Source organism: Phyllobates terribilis, unplaced genomic scaffold (genome assembly GCF_046119375.1).
Source record: "Phyllobates terribilis strain yellow unplaced genomic scaffold, ASM4611937v1 Scaffold_12__6_contigs__length_324123572, whole genome shotgun sequence".
Lineage (NCBI taxonomy): Eukaryota > Metazoa > Chordata > Amphibia > Anura > Dendrobatidae > Phyllobates > Phyllobates terribilis.
Genome location: NW_027362772.1, coordinates 195,864,603 through 195,883,974, shown reverse-complemented (window position 1 = coordinate 195,883,974; position 19,372 = coordinate 195,864,603). Strand labels below are relative to the sequence as shown.

Here is a 19,372-nt window from a genome sequence, read left to right as displayed (position 1 = left end):
GGCAGAGACTTTAAAAAACAACCAGACTCGGGAAGACCTAACAGTTGTACTGGCAACTTCCTTCGTGTTGGTGTTACAGGGAACGGTTGCCTGCCTTCTGTCTGTGGCCACCACACTGCTTCTCCCTGCCTGTTGAGTTGCTATGCCTCCCCCTGTGCGCTGCTGTCCTCGCTCTGCATGTCCTCCTGCCAGGTTGGGTCAGTTACTATATCATCCACAACCTCGTCTTCCACTTCCGCACCCTGGTCATCCTCCTGACTTTCTGGCAATTGTGTCTCATCATCGTCCACCTCTTGTGACACTTTCCCACCGTCGCCTTCGTGTGACCATGGCTGCTCAAATATTTGGGCATCACTACACGCGATCTCCTCTTGCCCTGCTTCAAGTGGACCGGGCGAGAGGCCCGAATCTATAAATGGAAAAGTGAACAGCTCTTCAGAGTGTCCAAGTGTGGGATCAGTTGTCTCTGGGCACTCGGCATGGTGGGAGGAAGGAGGATCAGGGTGAGGAATATGCGGTCCAGACTCACGGCTACTGAGACTTGACCGTGTGGAAGACAGGGTGGTGATGGTGGCTAAGTGACTGGAAGCATTATCCGCTATCCAACCAACAACCTTTTGACACTGCTCTGGTTTCAATAGTGGTGTTCTGCAGTCCCCTAGAAATTGGGACAGGAAGTTCAGGCGAGAAGATGTGGGTGTTTGTTGTGGCACAATTTCAGCTTGCCCTCGGCCTCTGCATGCACCATTACCATCATGTCCAGTTGCCCGTCCCATGCCACGTGCCTTGCCCTTTTTAAATGTAGGACAGTATCTTCCATGCTCACTACAAATGAATGAGTTTGGAGCGAACTTATATGTGATACGTGTGACGGAGAAAACAGAGTTTTAAATACCTGGCCTGTAGGTAAGTAGTTTGAACAGCAAACTACTGTGAATTGCTTTACTGACACACTGAAAGAAATTTTTAATGGAGGCCAGAAATGGCAGTATTTTCAGACAACGTATATGTGATCCGTGTGACGGAGAAAACAGAGTTTTAAATACCTGGCCTGTAGGTAAGTAGTTTGAACAGCAAACTGCTGTGAATTGCTTCACTGACATACTGAAAGAAATTTTTAATGGAGGCCAGAAATGGCAGTATTTTCTGAAAACGTATATGTGATCCATGTGATGGAGAAAACAGAGTTTTAACTACCTGGCCCGTAGGTAAGTAGTTTGAACAGCAAACTGCTGTGAATTTCTTCACTGACACACTGAAAGAAATTTTTAATGGAGGCCAGAAATGGCAGTATTTTCTGACAACGTACAGTATATAGCAGTCACATTGTTTCCTATATGATGTATATACAGCAGGCTTAGTGTATCCTATTCAGGGCCGCCATCAGGGCATTATTGCCCTTGCTGGTGTATGGGGTCCGGTGAGCAGAGGTGGCCCGGTCGGGCCCCCATTCTTCTGCTCTCCGGGTCCCAGTGGCAGGATTCTGCCAGTTCAGTTATCTGTGAACGTGTGCCTCACTATGGGGGCAAGTTGGAGAGACGTGGGGGGCAGAATGGAAACGTGGGGGCAGATTGGAGAGACATTAGGGGCAGAATGGAAACATGGGGGCAGAATGGGAGACATTGGGGCAGAATGGAAACATGGGGGCAGAACGGGAAACATTGGGAGTAGAATGGAAACATGGAGGCAGAATAGGAGACATTGGGGGCAGAATGGAAACATGGGGCAGAATGGAGAGACATGGGGGCAGGATGGAGAGACACTGGGGCAGGATGGAGACAATAGGGGCAGAATGGAGACATGGGGGCAGAATAGAGGCAAATAGGGGAAGTATGGAGACAAATGGAGACATGAGGGCAGAATGGAGACATTGGGGGCAGAATGGAGACAATGGGGGCAGGATGGAGACATGGGGGCAGGGTGTGGGACATTATTACTGTAGGGCCTAATTAAAGGATATTATTACTCCTGTGATGTATTTTATTTTGAAGATACAGTTTTCAGTGGGGAGGGTAGGTGGTCTTGTTACTGTGCAGGGCACTATGTCGCTTTTTTTTCTTCATCTGGTGTAGTGTAGAAGTTGGGGACAAATTGGGTAATGTGCTCTGGAAGCTTTGCTCTAGATAACTGTGTTATTTTATGCAGAGATGAGTCCTGGCTGGAAGAAGTGATGGCAGTCTGTGCTGGATGAACAACAAAAGTGAAGATGAAGGACTTCAACTAGAGACGTCACCGGTGAGTCAGTGTGTTACCTGTACACTGACACTATACACTGTATACTATGTACTGAGATCCTGTGTATAATGGCACTTATGGTAATATTAGTATTCTGTTTTTTTTTATTAATGATCAGTATTGTTGTATTCGGTGACTATGTGGTAGTAATATGTGATCTGGTCACAGTGTGGTGGTATTTGTCCCTTGTATGTGGTATTATTCAGTCACTTTGTGGTGGTAATATGTGATTTGGTCACGGTATGGCGGTATTTGTCCCTTGTATGTGGTATTATTCGGTCACTATGTGGTGGTAATATGTCATCTGGTCATGATGTGGTGTTATTTGCCCCTTGTATGTGGTATTATTGATCATTTTAAAAAATGTATGTGGCACATTCCCATAAAACAAATATACCTAAAAAGAATATTGGGTATTATAAGAAATGTTTAATAGGTTAGAGTAGAGTAGGGCTCGGCCAGAAGAGCTACCTTGTCGTGGTGGCGGCTCAAAAAAATCTTTTTGCCAAAACAAAAGCTGCCTGCTATGTATGTGATATGGTGTTCGATGGGAACTGTTAATGTGTGATTGGTGAAGACATGATGCAGAAAAGAGAGTTTATCCAAGAGTGGGTGGTGGGACCATGGAAGGTTCGAGGGATGGAGGCGGAGCTGGAGTGGAACCTGGGCGGAGTCTCAAGGGGGCCCAAAAATTTTGCCAGCATGGGGCCCCTAAATTCCTGTTGGCTGCCCCGATCCTTTTTGCTGTATTCTGCAGGTTCAGTGTATCCTAAGTGATGTATACAGCAGAGTCTCAGTGTATCCTACATGATGCAGGGAAAATATATATTTTTGTACCGTGTTAGCCAGTAGATAGAAAAATATTTACATTTGAGAGTCCTCAGTGGTTGATACCTTTTAATGGCTAAGTAAAAAGATGGTAACAAATTGCAAGCTTTCGAGACTGCGCAGGTCTCTTCATCAGGCTAGTTAGACTCTCAAATCTAAATATTTTCCTACATAATATAAATTCAGCAGTCTCAATGTATCCTATTTTATATATACAGCAGATTCTCAGTGTGTCCTATATGATGTATAAAGCAAAGTCTCAGTGTATCCTATATGATGTAAACAGCAGTCTCAGTGTCTTGTATATACCGCATGCTTGGTGTATCCTATTTATTGTATGTAGCACTCTCAGTGCATCCTACATGATGTAAATTCAGCAGTCTCAATGTATCCTATTTTATATATACAGCAGATTAAATTTTGCAACTTCTGGGATCTTCACGCAAGGTTCTCCAAGCTATGCCAAAATGGGTGGAGCTGGTGCAGAACAGGGGCATGATGACAACCACTCATCAAATTCATGACGAGCGGCAGTGTTTGCTACGCAACAAAAAATGCTGCAGCACAGGCTAGAGTAGGACTTGTGGCGCAGTGCACACAGAGGTGCACGTCACTCACCTGGCGCTCCTGACTCATGAAGAGATGTGTGCCTCTTAATGAATCAGAAGTGTCTGAGTCCAGCACACTCCATTATCAAGACCGGCGTGAAGAATGCCAGTCTTGATGAATCGAGCCCTATATGTGTCAAAAATTGCACAAATTGCTGGTGTGCTTCTTAAATGTCAGAAGCTCCTTTAACTACAGTCACAGTTACTTTTATGATTCTATAACAAACATAGTAACCATACTTACATAATGGATCCTTGAACAGTCGTCATCACTTGCCATGACTTTGTATGTTCCTTTGATCATCTCTAGACACACCATAAATTCGGTCCTGTTACTTTCTGTATGGTACATACTGAGAATTCTTGTTATAATGAAATGTTTCAATTTTGTGAAACAGTCAGGTCTGGGTCTTTCTCTGCCCCTATCTATTTTGAGGCCTGTTGGCGACTAGAGAGGTGAACTACAAGAGTTAGGGACTATGCTGGTTGGGTACACCTTGTTGGAATGGGTTTTATGATCTTTTGATCGAAATGGTGTCAACTAAGTTCTCTGTTATTTACATGTACTATTACTGTTACTTGCTGCAGGGTATTTGCTCATTTGTTTTTGTCTTAAATTCTGTCTGTTAAATGGTCACAGTGTGAATGTGCACCTATACATTGCACGCATATCTCTCACGGTTTCAAATTTGACTGAGACAGAGGGATGCTGTGAGTGACAGCTTAGCCGTCCTATGGGATCTGGAGTGTGCGTCAGTTTTGTCAGTGACAGTCCAGTCATCCAATCTGATCCTAGGGCATGCTGGGTTGTCAGCATTTTGTTTAACAGCCCTGCTGCTCAATCTGGTCTAGTCTGCAGGCATTTCCCCAGGTGACTCCCATCCTTAATCATTATCAAGGTATTTAGCTGGCTATCTGTTAGTAGTCAGTGTCAGTTGTAGCTTTGCGTAAGTTAGGTATGTTTGCTTAGCTCTGTCTCTCTTTCCTCGGACCTTGTTGCCGGACCTAGGATTTGTTGTGACTATTCTTGTGGATTATTCCTCCTACTCTTGACGCTATCTGACTTCAGGTATCTGACCCCGGATTTGGCCTCTGACTATACTTTTGTTTTACTCCCGTGTCTTGATGTACCCTTCTGGCTTCTGACCCCGGACTGTTACCTGACCAAGCCTATGTCTTACTCCTCTGTACTACTAGCCCTCCTGGTATCTGACCTCAGACCTCCTGACTTCTATGTCTCACGGTTTGTCCGTGAGTAGTGACTCAGCGTCACAATACCAACATGTTTGCTTGTCCATTTCTTTGGTTTCACTTTCGGTATGTGTATGTACTGAAATTTATTTTTCTGATAAAATGCTTCAAATGTTATGTATTCATTATTTTTTAAATCATTATTAAAAAAAAGACACAATCAAGTGTACTGGCCATACAGTGTTTATTTTAACAATTATTTGGGCTGAACAAAAATGTTCACTGACACACTATTATTATTAAAATTCACCACTTAAAAGAACACCAAAAAACAAAATAACCAAGTCAAATAAATCTCAGCCCTTCCTCCTTTAATTTTTCACTTTGCGATAATTTTGCAATACAATATTGCAATCAAAAGTGGAAAATAATAGGAAGTGAATACCTTTTGTTCTTTGCAACATATCTACAAGACTGTTTTTGGACATTCAGAACATTCCATAGACTGATAAACAATGCAGGCATGATTACCACATTTATTATTTTATTAACTTCCAGGTTTAGTGTTCTTTTAAGGCTTGAAATACTTTAAAGGGGTTATCCCATCTTGTTAAACTGATACATTTACAAAATGCTTGTGAAAACAAGCAACTTTGCAATTCTTCTTATTTAAAATCCTTTCTGTCCTCAAGATCAGAGGGATTTTTAATTCTATAGTTTACTGCTCATTGCCTAGGTTACCAGCCACCTCTACATTCTTTCAGAGGTGGCTGGTTTCCTAAGCAAGTAGCTCATGCAAGGAAGCTCTTTTCTTTAGACCTTGCAAGTGCTTCTCTGAAGGTGGTTGGATTACTGGATCCAACCAGCTTCTGTGCCCCTACTCTCCTCTGATGCTGCAGAGGCAAGTCTCCCTCTGCTTGCAGTATCGGACAGCACACCATTAGGGCAATGCCTCCATTTCCAACTGTTAATAGAGGTGCACAATGTCCCTTGGCGAGCAGGAACCCTGGAGGCAGGGAAGCAGTTGCTCCGAAGAAAAAAGATGATACAAACCCTTTAATGTTTTTTCATCTATTTAGGTAGTTTTCTGGCATTTGGTGAAATATAAGCTCTTTACCACAGTCTTATATATTAAGGATATACCTATCACAAAATGGGGAATGAGACATTACAAATCATACCATGTTAATCAGAAAAAAGATTACAAACAAGCTATATTTCAAGAGTTTACATTGGGTTTGCTACAAAAATATTTATAAGTAGGATGTCAAAACATGAAATATTAACGTTTTTAACTATAAAATAGTATATAACCTATTTGTAAATGAAAAATTGTTATGAATATTAATAATCATTATTCTTAATTGTTCTGAATTAATTCTTGCTATTAGTAAATAAACTAAACATGGTTTCTTATAATTATATGTGCAGAAGGTACATGGATTTTTGAGGGAAGGTATACAAGAAAGTACGCAAGAAAGATACATGGAGTTAAACAATTCCCTTTGTGCCATTACTCTTTTCCGTGGCTTTCCTCTTTAGGCTTATGATACAGTCTGAATATATTGCTATCTGCAGTTTGCTGGTACAGGATGAACACTACATGGGAGAATTATACCTTTCACTGGCAGATGTAGACAGCAGGGAGAGTAGAGCATCTAGTTGCAAACTCCCTCTCTTTCTTTAAAAATTCCTGTGTATGCCTCTGGATTTCTGCAAACTACAGTTATATTAGGACAGTCACCGAAATGTCTTCAATAAGTCTACCGTTACAGAGCATTTGCCTTGTTTTAAGGCATCACAAGTTATATGACATACGCCAGCTTTGAACTGTCAATGTGGTTATCTTGATTATATCACTTATACCACAAAGAAAAGATCAGAGCATCTTAGAGGAATCATTGACTAATTCTTTATTTTGCAATGTTAAGCATACATATACATATGCCATGTCATGTACTAATGTACTAATATTGAGTGTCTCTGTCTGACCTATATGGCCTCATCCCAACAACCATATACAGGAATTCATGTTGTACAGACCCATAAAATGCCTCCCATAGAAACCTATGAGCCTTCGATGTTCATTGATTTCATATAGAGGCACACAGGTTTTTTCTTATGGACTCTATAAGAATCAGGACATGCTGCAGCACATGGAGTATTATGGAGGTATTCTCCCCTAAAAGCTTTGTTTGTAGAGGGCAAAACAGTGCATTGCAGGGTCTTAGGGCCTTGTAATAGAGACTTGGTCATATGTATGAAACCTCAGGCAACCAGATAGGCTTTGAACACTTCCCTTTGTGATTAATGCAAAGAAAGGCCACATACACCGATAGTGACTGAATATTACTCCAACAATTTTCATATCTGCGTTACTTCAATCTGGGAAATAATACTTTTTGACTGCTATACAACATTTTAGTTTTATGGAACTGGTAAATCGGAAATGTAAATAATTGTTTGTCAATCTTATATTTAATTACTGTACTGAAAATTAGAACATGTATAATTAACTTGATAACTCACAAACACATAAAAACTTCATGTAATCATGTATAGAATTATTTTATGCTTTGCTTTATTTCGGTGCTTTGGGGTCATACTGGATAAGCCTCATTATGTCATCATTTGCCATGACACCTTGAATGAATTCTCCTTCTGCAATTTTATCTAAGAAACAAGAAAACAAATAAGAGTGCATAAGATTTAAAGTAAATTTTACTTCATTCACATCCAAAGCTTAATTTAAACCACACCTTTCATTTTAGATGACCTGTCAGAATAAGCTGTCATATGTGTACATGAGGAATTTCTAATTTTTTTTTCTTCCATTGTATCATTATAATCCTGAATTTTCACTAGTTTTCCCTCTGCAGGCTAGATCTAGGTGTTATGATGTCTCCCATACACAATACACACTAGATGTTCCTAGTCTATGTAGCACATGCTCAGAAGTAGCAGCATTATACATTAGTCACTAAGCAGTGAAGCTGTGGATCCAGCTCTAGGATGAGACAAAACTTTTTATCAAACTCCTCTTTTCATAGACTTCATTAGACAGCTGTAATCTGATGCTTCATGGAGATAGGATGGAGGAGAAGAGAAGGCTAATAAGTAGAGAAGGAAGCACATTTATCTGATGAAATACATTACAAAGTTTATTATATTTGCTTGTGTCATTGATTTATTTTCATCATAGTTTAGTGAATGTGATAGTTGTCACATGATTGTCAATTTCAAAGTAGCAGCCAGTAGATACAAAGGGGTGCCCCCCAAAAAACGAGAATTACTTTTTTTTTTTTATTCAAGATAACATCTTGAAAACATTAATCCCCTTCAAAATACTGTCCATTAGATGATATGCACTTGTCCCAACGGTTTTTCCACTGTTCGAAACACTTTTCATGTTCTGAACTAATACTGTTTAGTGCCTCCAGCTATTTTTTCTTAACCTCTTCTGTTTCCTGAAAATTCTTTTCCTTTAGGTTTTTCTTCCTTCTTGGGAATAAGGCTGGGTGCCCACGTAGTGTTTTTCAAGCGTTTATGCTGTGGAATTTCCGCAGCGTAAACGCTTGTGAAACGCTAGGTAATCCGCACCCCATGGTCCCCAAGGGGATTCCGCATGTTCTATGCACATGCTGCGGATTTTTCCGCAGCGTTTATGCTGCGTACAAAAATCCGCAGCATGTCATTTAATTTTGCGGAAGCGCAGCGGAACTCCCGCCATTGACTTGCATTGAGACGCATAGAATGCGCGTCTGTACATTTCTCCAAGCGAATTCTATGCGTCTCTATGTGCGGATGGTACCCAGTTCTGGAGGAGAGGAGACTCTCATCCAGACCTGGGTACCACTGTACCTGTAAAAAAAAAGAATAAAATAACAAATAAAGTTTATACTCACCTTTCCGAAGGCTTCTCTCTGCATGCCGGCAGCGCTGAAGGACCTTCGGTGACGTCACAGTCATGTGACCGCAGGCCCTTCACCGCTCTGTCTCGCGATATGCCGGCAGCCGGGAACCAGCCAGGAAGGAGCGCTGCAGCACACGCCGGGGTATCAGGGGTGAGTATAGCTTTATTTTATTTTATTTTTACGGTTCACACTGTATAAATCCATGCTGTTTGCATGGATTTATACAGTGTGACCTAGTTGTCAAGCACTTTCCAAGTGATGCTATCGCCTGGAAAGTGCTTGTCAATCTGCATGCGGAAACGCATGTGAATCCGCATGTGGATCCGCATGTATTCTGCAGGAAAAACGCATGCACAATCTGCATGCGTTTTTTCTGCCAGGGAGATGCAGAAATGCTGCAGAAATTTTCTGCTTCATTTCTGCATCGTGGGCACATAGCCTATGAAGAAGTCGCAGCATCTTCAGGACATAGAAGAGGTTAAGAAAAAATAGCTGGAGGCATTTAACAGCATTAGTTCAGAAGAAAATAAAAAATGTTTCTAAGAGTGGAAATACCATTGGGACAAGCGCATATCTTCTAAAGGACAGTATTTTGAAGGGTATTAATGTTTTCAAGATGTTATCTTGAATAAAAAAAATTAAATAAGTAATTCTCGTTTTTTTGGGGTATCCCCTCGTACATTGCCAGATTCTAAAGAGTAACTAGAATACTTTTTACTGACTGACACTAGTGTAAGTGCCTTGCCCCTAGTCTTATACTCACGAGCCGCCATTTTCATCTTTTATCAGCGCCGCTCCAGTTTGTAACCTGCTGGATCGCTCTAGTGTTTCCTTTGTGAGCCGAAAGTCACTACTTCATTTAAGTATAGGACAGCCAGAAAGAGGCCAGAATGAGGTTCTAATAGACTAGGTTACCGTGACTACTGGTCAGTCAAAAGTTGTGGTCCAAGATGGCGGCACGGAACCGAAACGGCGCCAGGAAGAGCTGAAGACAGCGACTTGTAAGTATAAGACTAGGGTCAGGGAACTTAGATTATTAGCACCATTGGAGTGGTGCTTTAATAGATTGGATGTGAATGGAGAAGTTACACACTGAAATGCCAGACCAGTGCAAAACATGATTAAATCAAAGTGTTCACAAAGTGACTGTTTTAAACCGTGGAACTTGTCATCTGGAACTTGTCATGTTATATATCATGATGTGACAAACTATTATCCCTTGGTAATAATGTAGATGTAAAAATTATTTTTTAAAGAAGACTTCTTTTCTCTTTAGACCACTTGGCTTATTGGATGTATGTCAATATATGTGTACAACAACATTAATAATAAACGATGTACCTTTTTGTAATCATTGTTTGCCCACCCTAGACACCATTTTGGACTGATCTTATGCTACCTACTGTTAATGTAACATGCTCCAGCAGGATGGTTATGCTGCCAGATGCCCCTCTTTACTACAAGTTCCAGAATGTCCTACTAAAGGACCGAGTTGCAGATGGTAGGAGAATAGTTGAAGCAGATAGGAAGATCTTTAATATCCCGTCAGAGTGTAGTTAAACGGATGTCAGAAATGCAACATGAGACTGATCTTTGCGAATACAATGACTGATGGAGCTACCAAGGGCTGGACTTTGTCCTTTTACCAGACTCTATAATTTTACCGTTTCGTTATATGTTTTATATAGGTGGGAGTTCACATGATGCATCATACGAAACGAGATGGCCCCAAGCAAAAAAGAAAATGGACTAACAAGAAACATTTGTACAGCACTTTTATTTTAATGGCAACTGAAATAAATGTCCCCCTCCAAAAAATAAAACACTAGTCAGCAGCATATATATGTAGAAAACTAAATTTAATTTTGTAAGTATGCCAGATTTCATATAACAATATGTAGATATTGAAGATTATTTCAAATAGTTTGCTATGAATGGTCTCCCTTGCTTCTTTCATTGCCCTATTGTAGCTTCAGCAAAATCAAAATACTGGGCTGGAGTATAAGCTGGTATATGTCACGATTCCTCCTATTTGAGTGTCTGGATGCAGTGAATGACAGTTCTGCCGTCCAATCTAGGAATGGGGCGTGCTGAGCTGTCTGTATGGTGATGGACAGTTCAGCCGTCCAATCAAATGCTGGGGTGTGCTGAGCTGTCAGTGTCTGGAGAGACAGTTTAGCCGACCAATCAGGACCAGGGTGTGCCGGGGCTTCATCCATGTGTCTCTTGGCCAGAGTAATTATCTGGCTATTTAATCAAATCTCTGACTTTAATTGCTGCCAATTGTAGCTTAGTTCATGAGGTGTGCGCTTGCTCTGTGCTCCTTGTCTGATATTCTGATCTTTGCTGCTCGACCTAGGATTTGTCTTGACCATCTGTTTGCCTAGTCATTTTGTCGTGATCTGCTAACTTATTGGAATGACAAAAGGAGGGGAGATCTCACTGTACTATGTCATTGCTTGTCTGTTTCCATCTCGATGAGTGCCTTATCCAAAGCTTCTGACCCACAGAGTAATTCACAAAAATTGTAGAAAATGGAAAAGGCACTTCCAGGTAAAATTTCTTAGGAAACACTCTGATGCGTTTCTGGCGCCTGATGCGCCCTTAGTCACTGAGTATGACTAAGGGCGCACCAAGCGCCAGAAATGGGTCAGAGTGTTTTACCGCCAACATGTGGAAATTGTAATTTTTTTTATATGAAATAAAGCCCTAAGAAATTTTACCTGGAAGTGCCTTTTCCACTTTCTACAATTTTGGTACCTTCTTGGAATATTGACTTCGGACTGTCTCTCGCCTCTCTGTCTATGACGTACTCTCTTGGCTTTTGACCTTGGACCTCTTGACTACCCCGCCTCATGGGTTATTCGTGAGTAGTGACTAGCATCACAGTATACATGCAAAGTGTAAGAGCATGTTCACATTATGGCCATTTCATAGACAAAAACCAAGAGAAAAAACAAAAAAGCAGAAATACCCAACAGCAAGTAAATCAGTAAATGGAAATAGTACATCAAGCATAAAAGCCATCCCACCACAACAACGTGTACACCTTGTCAAGGTGGGATGGTTTTTATGCTTTTTTGACCAAAATAGCATTAACTAAGTTATTATGTTATTTACATGCTATTTCCATTTACTGATTTACTTACTGTAGGGTATATTCTCATTTCTGTTTTTTCTTGGGTTTTGCCTATTGAACCTTCATAATTTAATACAGACTACTAACTGATTTGAGCACATATTCTGCTGATAAACTCTATCTAATCACTTGTAATATAGTTTTCTGTCATTCACAAACCATAGGGGATAACACAGACAATTATGGTAGCTTACCATTGTCTTTCTTTTTAAAATATGCCCATAATTTATCTGTTCTTTTTTGTGGTGAATTTTCATCATCAGGTAGAATCTTCTGTTCTTCGGGAGGAATCATCTTGAATATTGCCTGTAAGCAATGGAAATAAAGTTTTGAATTTTGAATTTCAAAATAGTTTAAAAAGTTCCATTACTTGATTAGCTACATAACAAGAAAGCCATACATATAAGTTTTCTACAACATATTACTTTTTTTCACTATGTAGGATTTAAAAGTGAATAATGAAGAAGCTAGCTTACAAGACCTTACCTTTTTCTTAAGAATAAAATCTTCATGCTGTATATTATTTTACAAGTACAGTGACCTTAATATTCTGGGAACCTTAAAAAATGCTATCTCACATTCAGATGAACCGTGGAAAAAGTAGATAGTAATTACATTGTCAACATGCCCAGATTAACCCCTGGGCATTATAACCTAAAGAAATACTGTGTCCAGTGCCGTAACTTGAAACAGGGCCCCCAACTATCACTGGCCTTTAACAGTAATAGTCTTTTCATTTGAGATAAAGGGAACGTTTGGGCCCCCTAGGCTCTAGGGTCTGGTTGCAATTGAAACCCTTGCACCCATTATAGATATGTCCCTGACTGTGTCATAGACTCAGCACAATTAGAATTGTTTAATAAAGTTAATTGTACTGGTGTAGAATCTCCTTATTTGTAGTACAATTGTATTGCGTGGAGAAACCCTAGGTTTTTATATCCATCCAATACTTCAATTAATATTTACAATTTATTTCACATGATTGTTGTATGACGGCGATATTGGATGTCATGCAGATTGCACTCTTAGATTTTGCCAGAAGAGACCACAGCAAATTGTTCTTTACCAGGACCAAATAATACCTACACGATTGCCTCATTAGAAAGTACCTTCAGTGTTAAGCCTCTGTAGTAGGACAGGCCAATAATAATACCAACAAAGTAATAAGCAACCACACAGGATTACCCACGAACACGATCAATCCACAAAAGAGCCCCCACAAATGTGCTAACTACATCTCCCTACATTAGTGGTATACCCAAACAAATGTGCCAACAACATCTCCCTACATCAGTGGTATACCCAAGCAAATGTGCCAACAACATCTCCCTACATTAGCGATATATCCAAACAAATGTGCCAACTACATCTCCCTACATCTCCCTACATTAGTGGTATCTATGATTTTCTCCAATGTCCTTCTCCATTTTTCCATATTGCCTTCTCCTTCACTATGTAAATAATTATCTTTTCCTATGCCAGTTTTTGCAGTGATCTGCACTGGAGAAATCTATTGGAAAAAACAATCTATTCTTGGTTTCTGCTGGGACATTTGTAAAACTCTTAGATAGAAGAACATGCTAAAATAATTTGAAAGAGGCCAATAACTATGATAGAGGCGCAAAAATCCAAGTATGAACCTTCTTGCAATAATACTTTATACTGTATACAGTGGGGAAAAAAGTATTTAGTCAGCCCCCAACTGTCCAAGTTCGCCCACTTAAAAAGATGAGAGAGGTCTGTAATTGACATCATAGGTAGACCCCAACTATGAGAGACAAAATGAGAAAACAAATCTTGAAAATCACATTGTCTGATTTGTAAAGAAATGTTTTTCAAATTTTGGTGGAAAAAAAAGTATTCGGTCAATTACAAAAGTTCATCTCAATACTTTGTTATATATCCTTTGTTTGCAATGACAGAGGTCAAATGTTTTCTGTAAGTCTTCACAAGGTTGGCACACACTGTTGCTGGTATGTTGGCCCATTTCTCCATGCAGATCTCCTCTAGAGCAGTGATGTTTTGGGGCTGTCACTGGGCAACACGGACTTTCAACTCCCTCCAAAGGTTTTCTATAGGGTTTAGATCTGGAGACTGGCTAGGCCACTCCAGGACCTTGAAATGCTTCTTACGAAGCCACTCCTTCATTGCTCTGGTGGTGTGCTTGGGATCATTGTCATACTGAAAGATCCAGCCATGTTTCATCTTCAATGCCCTTGCTGATGGAAGGAAGTTTGCACTCAAAATCACATGATACATGGCCCCATTCATTCTTTCATGTACACGGATCAGTCGTCCTGGTCCCTTGCAGAGAAACAGCCCCAAAGCCTGATGTTGCCACCCCCATGCTTCACAGTAGGTATGGTGTTCTTTGGATGCAGCTCAGCATTCTTTCTCCTCCAAACACAACGAGTTGTGTTTCTACCAACAGTTCTACTTTGGTTTTATCTGACCATATGACATTCTCCCAATACTCTTCTGGATCATCCAAATGCTCTCAAGCAAACTTCAGATGGGCCTGGACATGTAATGGCTTAAGCAGGGGGACACGTCTGGCACTGCAGGATCTGAGTCCCTGGCGGTGTAGTGTGTTACTGATTGTAGCCTGTGTGACGTTGGTCCCAGCTGGCTGCAGATAATTCACTAGATCCCCCTGTGTGGTTCTGGGATTTTTGCTCACTGTTCTTGAGATCATTTTGACCCCACGAGGTGAGATCTTGTGTGGAGCCTCAGATCGAGGGAGATTATCAGTGGTCGTGTATGTCTTGCATTTTCTAATTATTGCTCCCACAGTTGATTTCTTCACACCAAGCTGCTTGCCTATTGCAGCTTCAGTCTTCCCAGCCTGGTGCAAGGCTACAATTTTGTTTCTGGTGTCCTTTGACAGCTCTTTGTCCACCATAGTGGAGTTTGGAGTGTGACTGGTTGAGGTTGCGGACAGGTGTCTTTTATACTGATAACAAGTTCAAACAGGTGCAAGTACTACAGGTAATGAGTGGAGGGCAGAGGAGACTCTTAAAGAAGAAGTTACAGGTCTATGAGAGCCAGAAATCTTGCCAAAATTTGAAAAAAAAATATTTCCAAATCAGATAAAGTGATTTTCAGGATTTGTTTTCTCATTTTGTCTCTCATAGTTGAGGTCTACCTATGATGTCAATTACAGGCCTCTCTCATCTTTTTAAGTGGGAGAACTTGCACAATTGGTGGCTGACTAAATACTTTTTTTCCCCACTGTATGACAACAGTTTTAATCCTATGTCACCATTGTAACAATTTATATCCCATAAACTTAACACATTTACACAACCTACAAAACCCTGCTACACATTTTATTGGACTTTATCCCTGTACATGACTTCATTCTTTAACCCTTTTATCTAGGGTAAGACTGGTCATCAAACAAATTTAACAAATGCACATTGATTGCGACACTATTAACAGTATTGGCATTATTAACAGCTGGGGCAAAGCACAGAATCACCAGCTCCTTGCTCCTCCATTTACTCCAGCAAAATGTAGGCGTCATCCAGCTGCAGCCTGCTGGAGGTCGGTGCCATGCAGGGGACATTGGGTGGCGCAATGATCTCACTGCATCACCCCATCCAAATCAGTCCAATGTCCAGAAAAAATAAAAGAGAAGACGGAGGCTGTGGTGGACGGTGAACCAAGATTAGGCAACTACCGTATTTTTGGACTATAAGACGCACCTAGGTTTTAGAGGAGGAAAATAGAAAAAAAATGTAAGCAAAAAATGTGGTCATAATGCCCTGTTAAGGGGGAGGGGGTCTGCTGCTGACACTGTTATAGGGGTAATATCCCCCAATTCTGTTAATATCACCCATCCTGGTATATATGGCCCCCTCCTTCCTGTTATACTTGGCCCACATCCCCATCCTGATATGCATGGCCCCCCTCATCCCGCTTCCTGGTATGTATTGCACCCTTCATTCTGGTATGTATGGCCCCCCTCATACCTCTTCCTGGTATGTATAGCACCCTTCATCCCTCTTCCTGGTATGTATGGCCCCCTCATCCCTCTTCCTGGTATGTATGACACCCCTCATCTCTCTTTCTGGAATGTATGGTACTCCTCATCCTGGTATGTATGGAACCCCTCATACCTCTTCCTGGTATGTATGCCACCCTTCATCCCTCATCCTGGTATGTATGGCACCCTTCATCCTGGTATGTATGGCCCCCCTCAACCCTCTTCCTGGTGTGTATGGCACCCCTCCATCCTGGTATGCTTGCCACCCCCTGATCCCCATCACACTGCACACAAAAAAATAAAACAATTTTACTCACCTCCTCTCTGCACCACTGCTGTGTCCTGCTCTGCTGCCAACAGGGATCTCACAGTGTGAGCCCCGTATGGCGTAACTACCCTGTGCCCTTACACTGTGAGATGCTGTGCAGGAATAGTCACTGCTCCCCACGCCGGGACTGTGTGCGTGGGGAGCAGTGATCATTCACTCTCCTTAATAGCGCGTACACTGTACCTGCAGCACAGCTCCTGCTGCAGCCGGTGGTCACATGTGCCCGCTATTAAAGTGAGTGGGTTGTAGTGAATATTCATGGTCTCTAATTGCGGGCACACAGACCGCAGAACCGCTGCAGGAGCCGCGCTGCCGGTACATTGTGTGCTATTAAGGAGAGTGAATGGTCACTTCTCCCCATGCACACAGTCCCGGGGTGGGGAGCAGTAACTAGTCTGGCAGAGGATCTCACAGTGTGAGGGCGCATGGCAGTTACACCATGCACGGCTCACACAGTAAGATCCCTGTCGGCAGCAGAGCAGGATGCAGCATTGGTGCAGAGAGAAGGGGAGTATAATTGTTTATTTTTTGTGTGCAGAGTGATGGGGATCAGGGGCTGCCAAGCATACCAGAAAGAGGGATGAGGGGTGCCATACATACCAGCATACCAGGAAGAGGTATGAGGGAGACCATACATACCAGGATGAGGGATGAAGGGTGCCATATACCAGGAGCTGCGCTGCAAGTACAGTGTGCGCGCTATTAAGGAAAATGAATATTCACTGCTCCCCATGCCCATGGACATGGGGAGCAGTGAATATTCATTTTCTTTAGCAGCGGGCACAGTGTAGGATGCAGCAGCGGGCTACTGCCTCATGTGCCCCGCTCCTCCTCTGCTCTAACTCCCCCCACACCACCCACAGCCACAGTATATATATATATCAGACTATAAGACGCACCCCCTACTTTCCTCCAAAATTTTGGAGGAAAAAAGTGTGTCTTATAGTCCGAAAAAAATACGTTATAAAGTTTTTTCAATTTCTTATATTACCAAGCCAGGGAGTAGGATGGTGGGTGTATCATACTCTATGGTGGTCTGTGGGTGACATCATAATGTACAGTATGGAGGCTGTCGGGGACAGCATTTTGTATGGGTGGCTGTGGAGGACATAATAATGTATATAGGGAGCTGTGCAACCATCATACTGCATGAGTGCTGTAGAGGATATCACAATCTATGGGTGAGCTATATAGGGGCTTTGGTGACCATCATAATTTATGGAGAGGTGGTGGGTGACATCATACTGTGTGGGGGCTGTGGTGGCCATCATAATTTATGAGGGCTATGGTGGACATCACACTGTGTAGGGGCTGTGGTGGATATCGTACTGTATGGGGAGCTGTGGTGGACATCATACTATATGGGAAGCTGGGGTATAAATCATAATGTGTGGAAGGCTGTGGTGGATATCATACTGTGGGTGTATCAACTTTGTGGAGGCTGTGTTGGATATTATACTGTGTGGAGGGCTGAAGTGGACATCATACTGTGTGCGGTGGCTGGGATGACCATACTGAATGGTGGGCTTTAGTGACCACCATACTGTGTGGGGGAGTTGTGGTGACCATCATACTACATGGGGAGCTGTGGTTGAGGACGAGAGTTGAGAACCACTGCTGTATAGGGGCATTTTTTTGAGGTATCATACTCTATGGTGGCTATAGAAAGGGTATCATAGAGGGTAAACACTAATGGGTGTCAGTAGAGGCAAAATAATTGTGTATGTGCTGAAATACATATTCCGTGTTTTTAAAAGTATGCTCTTCTGTGACTGTGCCTATGTACAATTATAGGAGTTTTGCTGTGGGGACACATGCTACATCCCGGCTCTGAGACATTCTTACAATAAAAAGGCACTTTTGAGAGGTATTCTTATAAGGAGGCACACTGGGGGGTCGTTATCATTACAAGTGAAGCAGAGGAGGCAGTATCATTTTCATGAGAAAGCAAAGAGGGTGTTTTTATTATGTGAAAGAGATGTGGGTCATTATTATTATAAGGGGTCAAGGAAGATTAGTTTTAAAGGGGAATTATTATTATAAGGAGGCACATGGCAACATTATTTCTATAGGGTACTGTATAACTGTAAGGTAGCACTGGGTGCATTATTACTATGAGGAAGTACAGAGGGAACATTATTACTTTGTAGGCACACAGAGGGGACACAGCTTTTGTGTGGTGCACAAAAAGAGGGTACCATTACTATACAGGGCACAGAAGGGACAATATTACTTTCTAGGTCACTGGTTATAGCACTGTATGGTTTGTATAAAGGTGGGGAAATGTAAGCAGTGTGCTGGTGAAGCAGTTAGCCAAAGATGTTTGTGCGTTACACTTTGCAGGAACAGGTTATGGATTGAAGAAGTGATCATGGTGGTCTGGGCCAAATGGAGAAGAAAAGGAATAATGACTGACTACAGTCGCAAGCATACCACTGGTGAGAACCTGAACAGTACACACATATATGGTCTGCAAAACACTGTTGTAGAACTGAAATTACAATTATATGGTCACTGTATGGTGGTAATATCAGTCCTAGTACAGTGATTTTGGTTAATGATCAGTATAGTGGTATTTGTAATGCAGTATTTGCTAAAAATATGTGGTTATGGTCTGGTGGTGTTTGTCTGTTATATTGCAATATTATTATTATTATTAATAATAATAATAGTAATAATAATAATATTATTATTATTATTATTAATAATAATAAAAAATCTTATATAGCAGTATTATTAAAAATATTGGTCATGTAGTAAATCTTGATTTCCTCCAGGCAGGGTAAAGGATGTAGGGAAAGCATGGGCCTATGTGCATTCCAATGCCAGGGCTGAATTTCAGTCCCAGTTCGTCATTGCATTCAAATGAAGATACTCAGTGCATAAATTGGCCAATTCATGTGTGCCCAATAGCCACCGACAAGGTAACCTTCTTTGCAGGGAACCTGTATACACAGTGCTCTTACCAAGCACTCCACCCATCATTCTATGGCGATTTTAATCACAGCTTGTTCCTACCCACCCATATAATTTGTACGCTATCATCCCAGGAGAGGTTTCATATTAGGTTAGGTTCCCAACAACGAAGGTCGCATTGTGGATGGCTCTTAGGCAGACATGAATTGGCCAATTTATGCCTGT

The 19,372-nt window shown here is 41.6% G+C and overlaps 1 protein-coding gene across 1 annotated transcript in view; it reads right to left on the bottom strand.

The window, feature by feature from the left end:
* Window positions 1–5,098: 5,098 nt before the first annotated feature.
* The window catches only part of LOC141173197 (visinin-like), an 83,436-nt gene continuing 69,162 nt past the window's right edge, over window positions 5,099–19,372 (bottom strand). The window contains exons 2-3 of the mRNA XM_073657822.1: window positions 12,110–12,221; window positions 5,099–7,535 (exon numbers count right to left, since the gene is read on the bottom strand). Coding sequence (XP_073513923.1) covers window positions 7,444–7,535; window positions 12,110–12,221 — 204 coding nt within the window. The 3' untranslated portion in view covers window positions 5,099–7,443. The remainder of the gene's footprint in view (window positions 7,536–12,109; window positions 12,222–19,372) is intronic.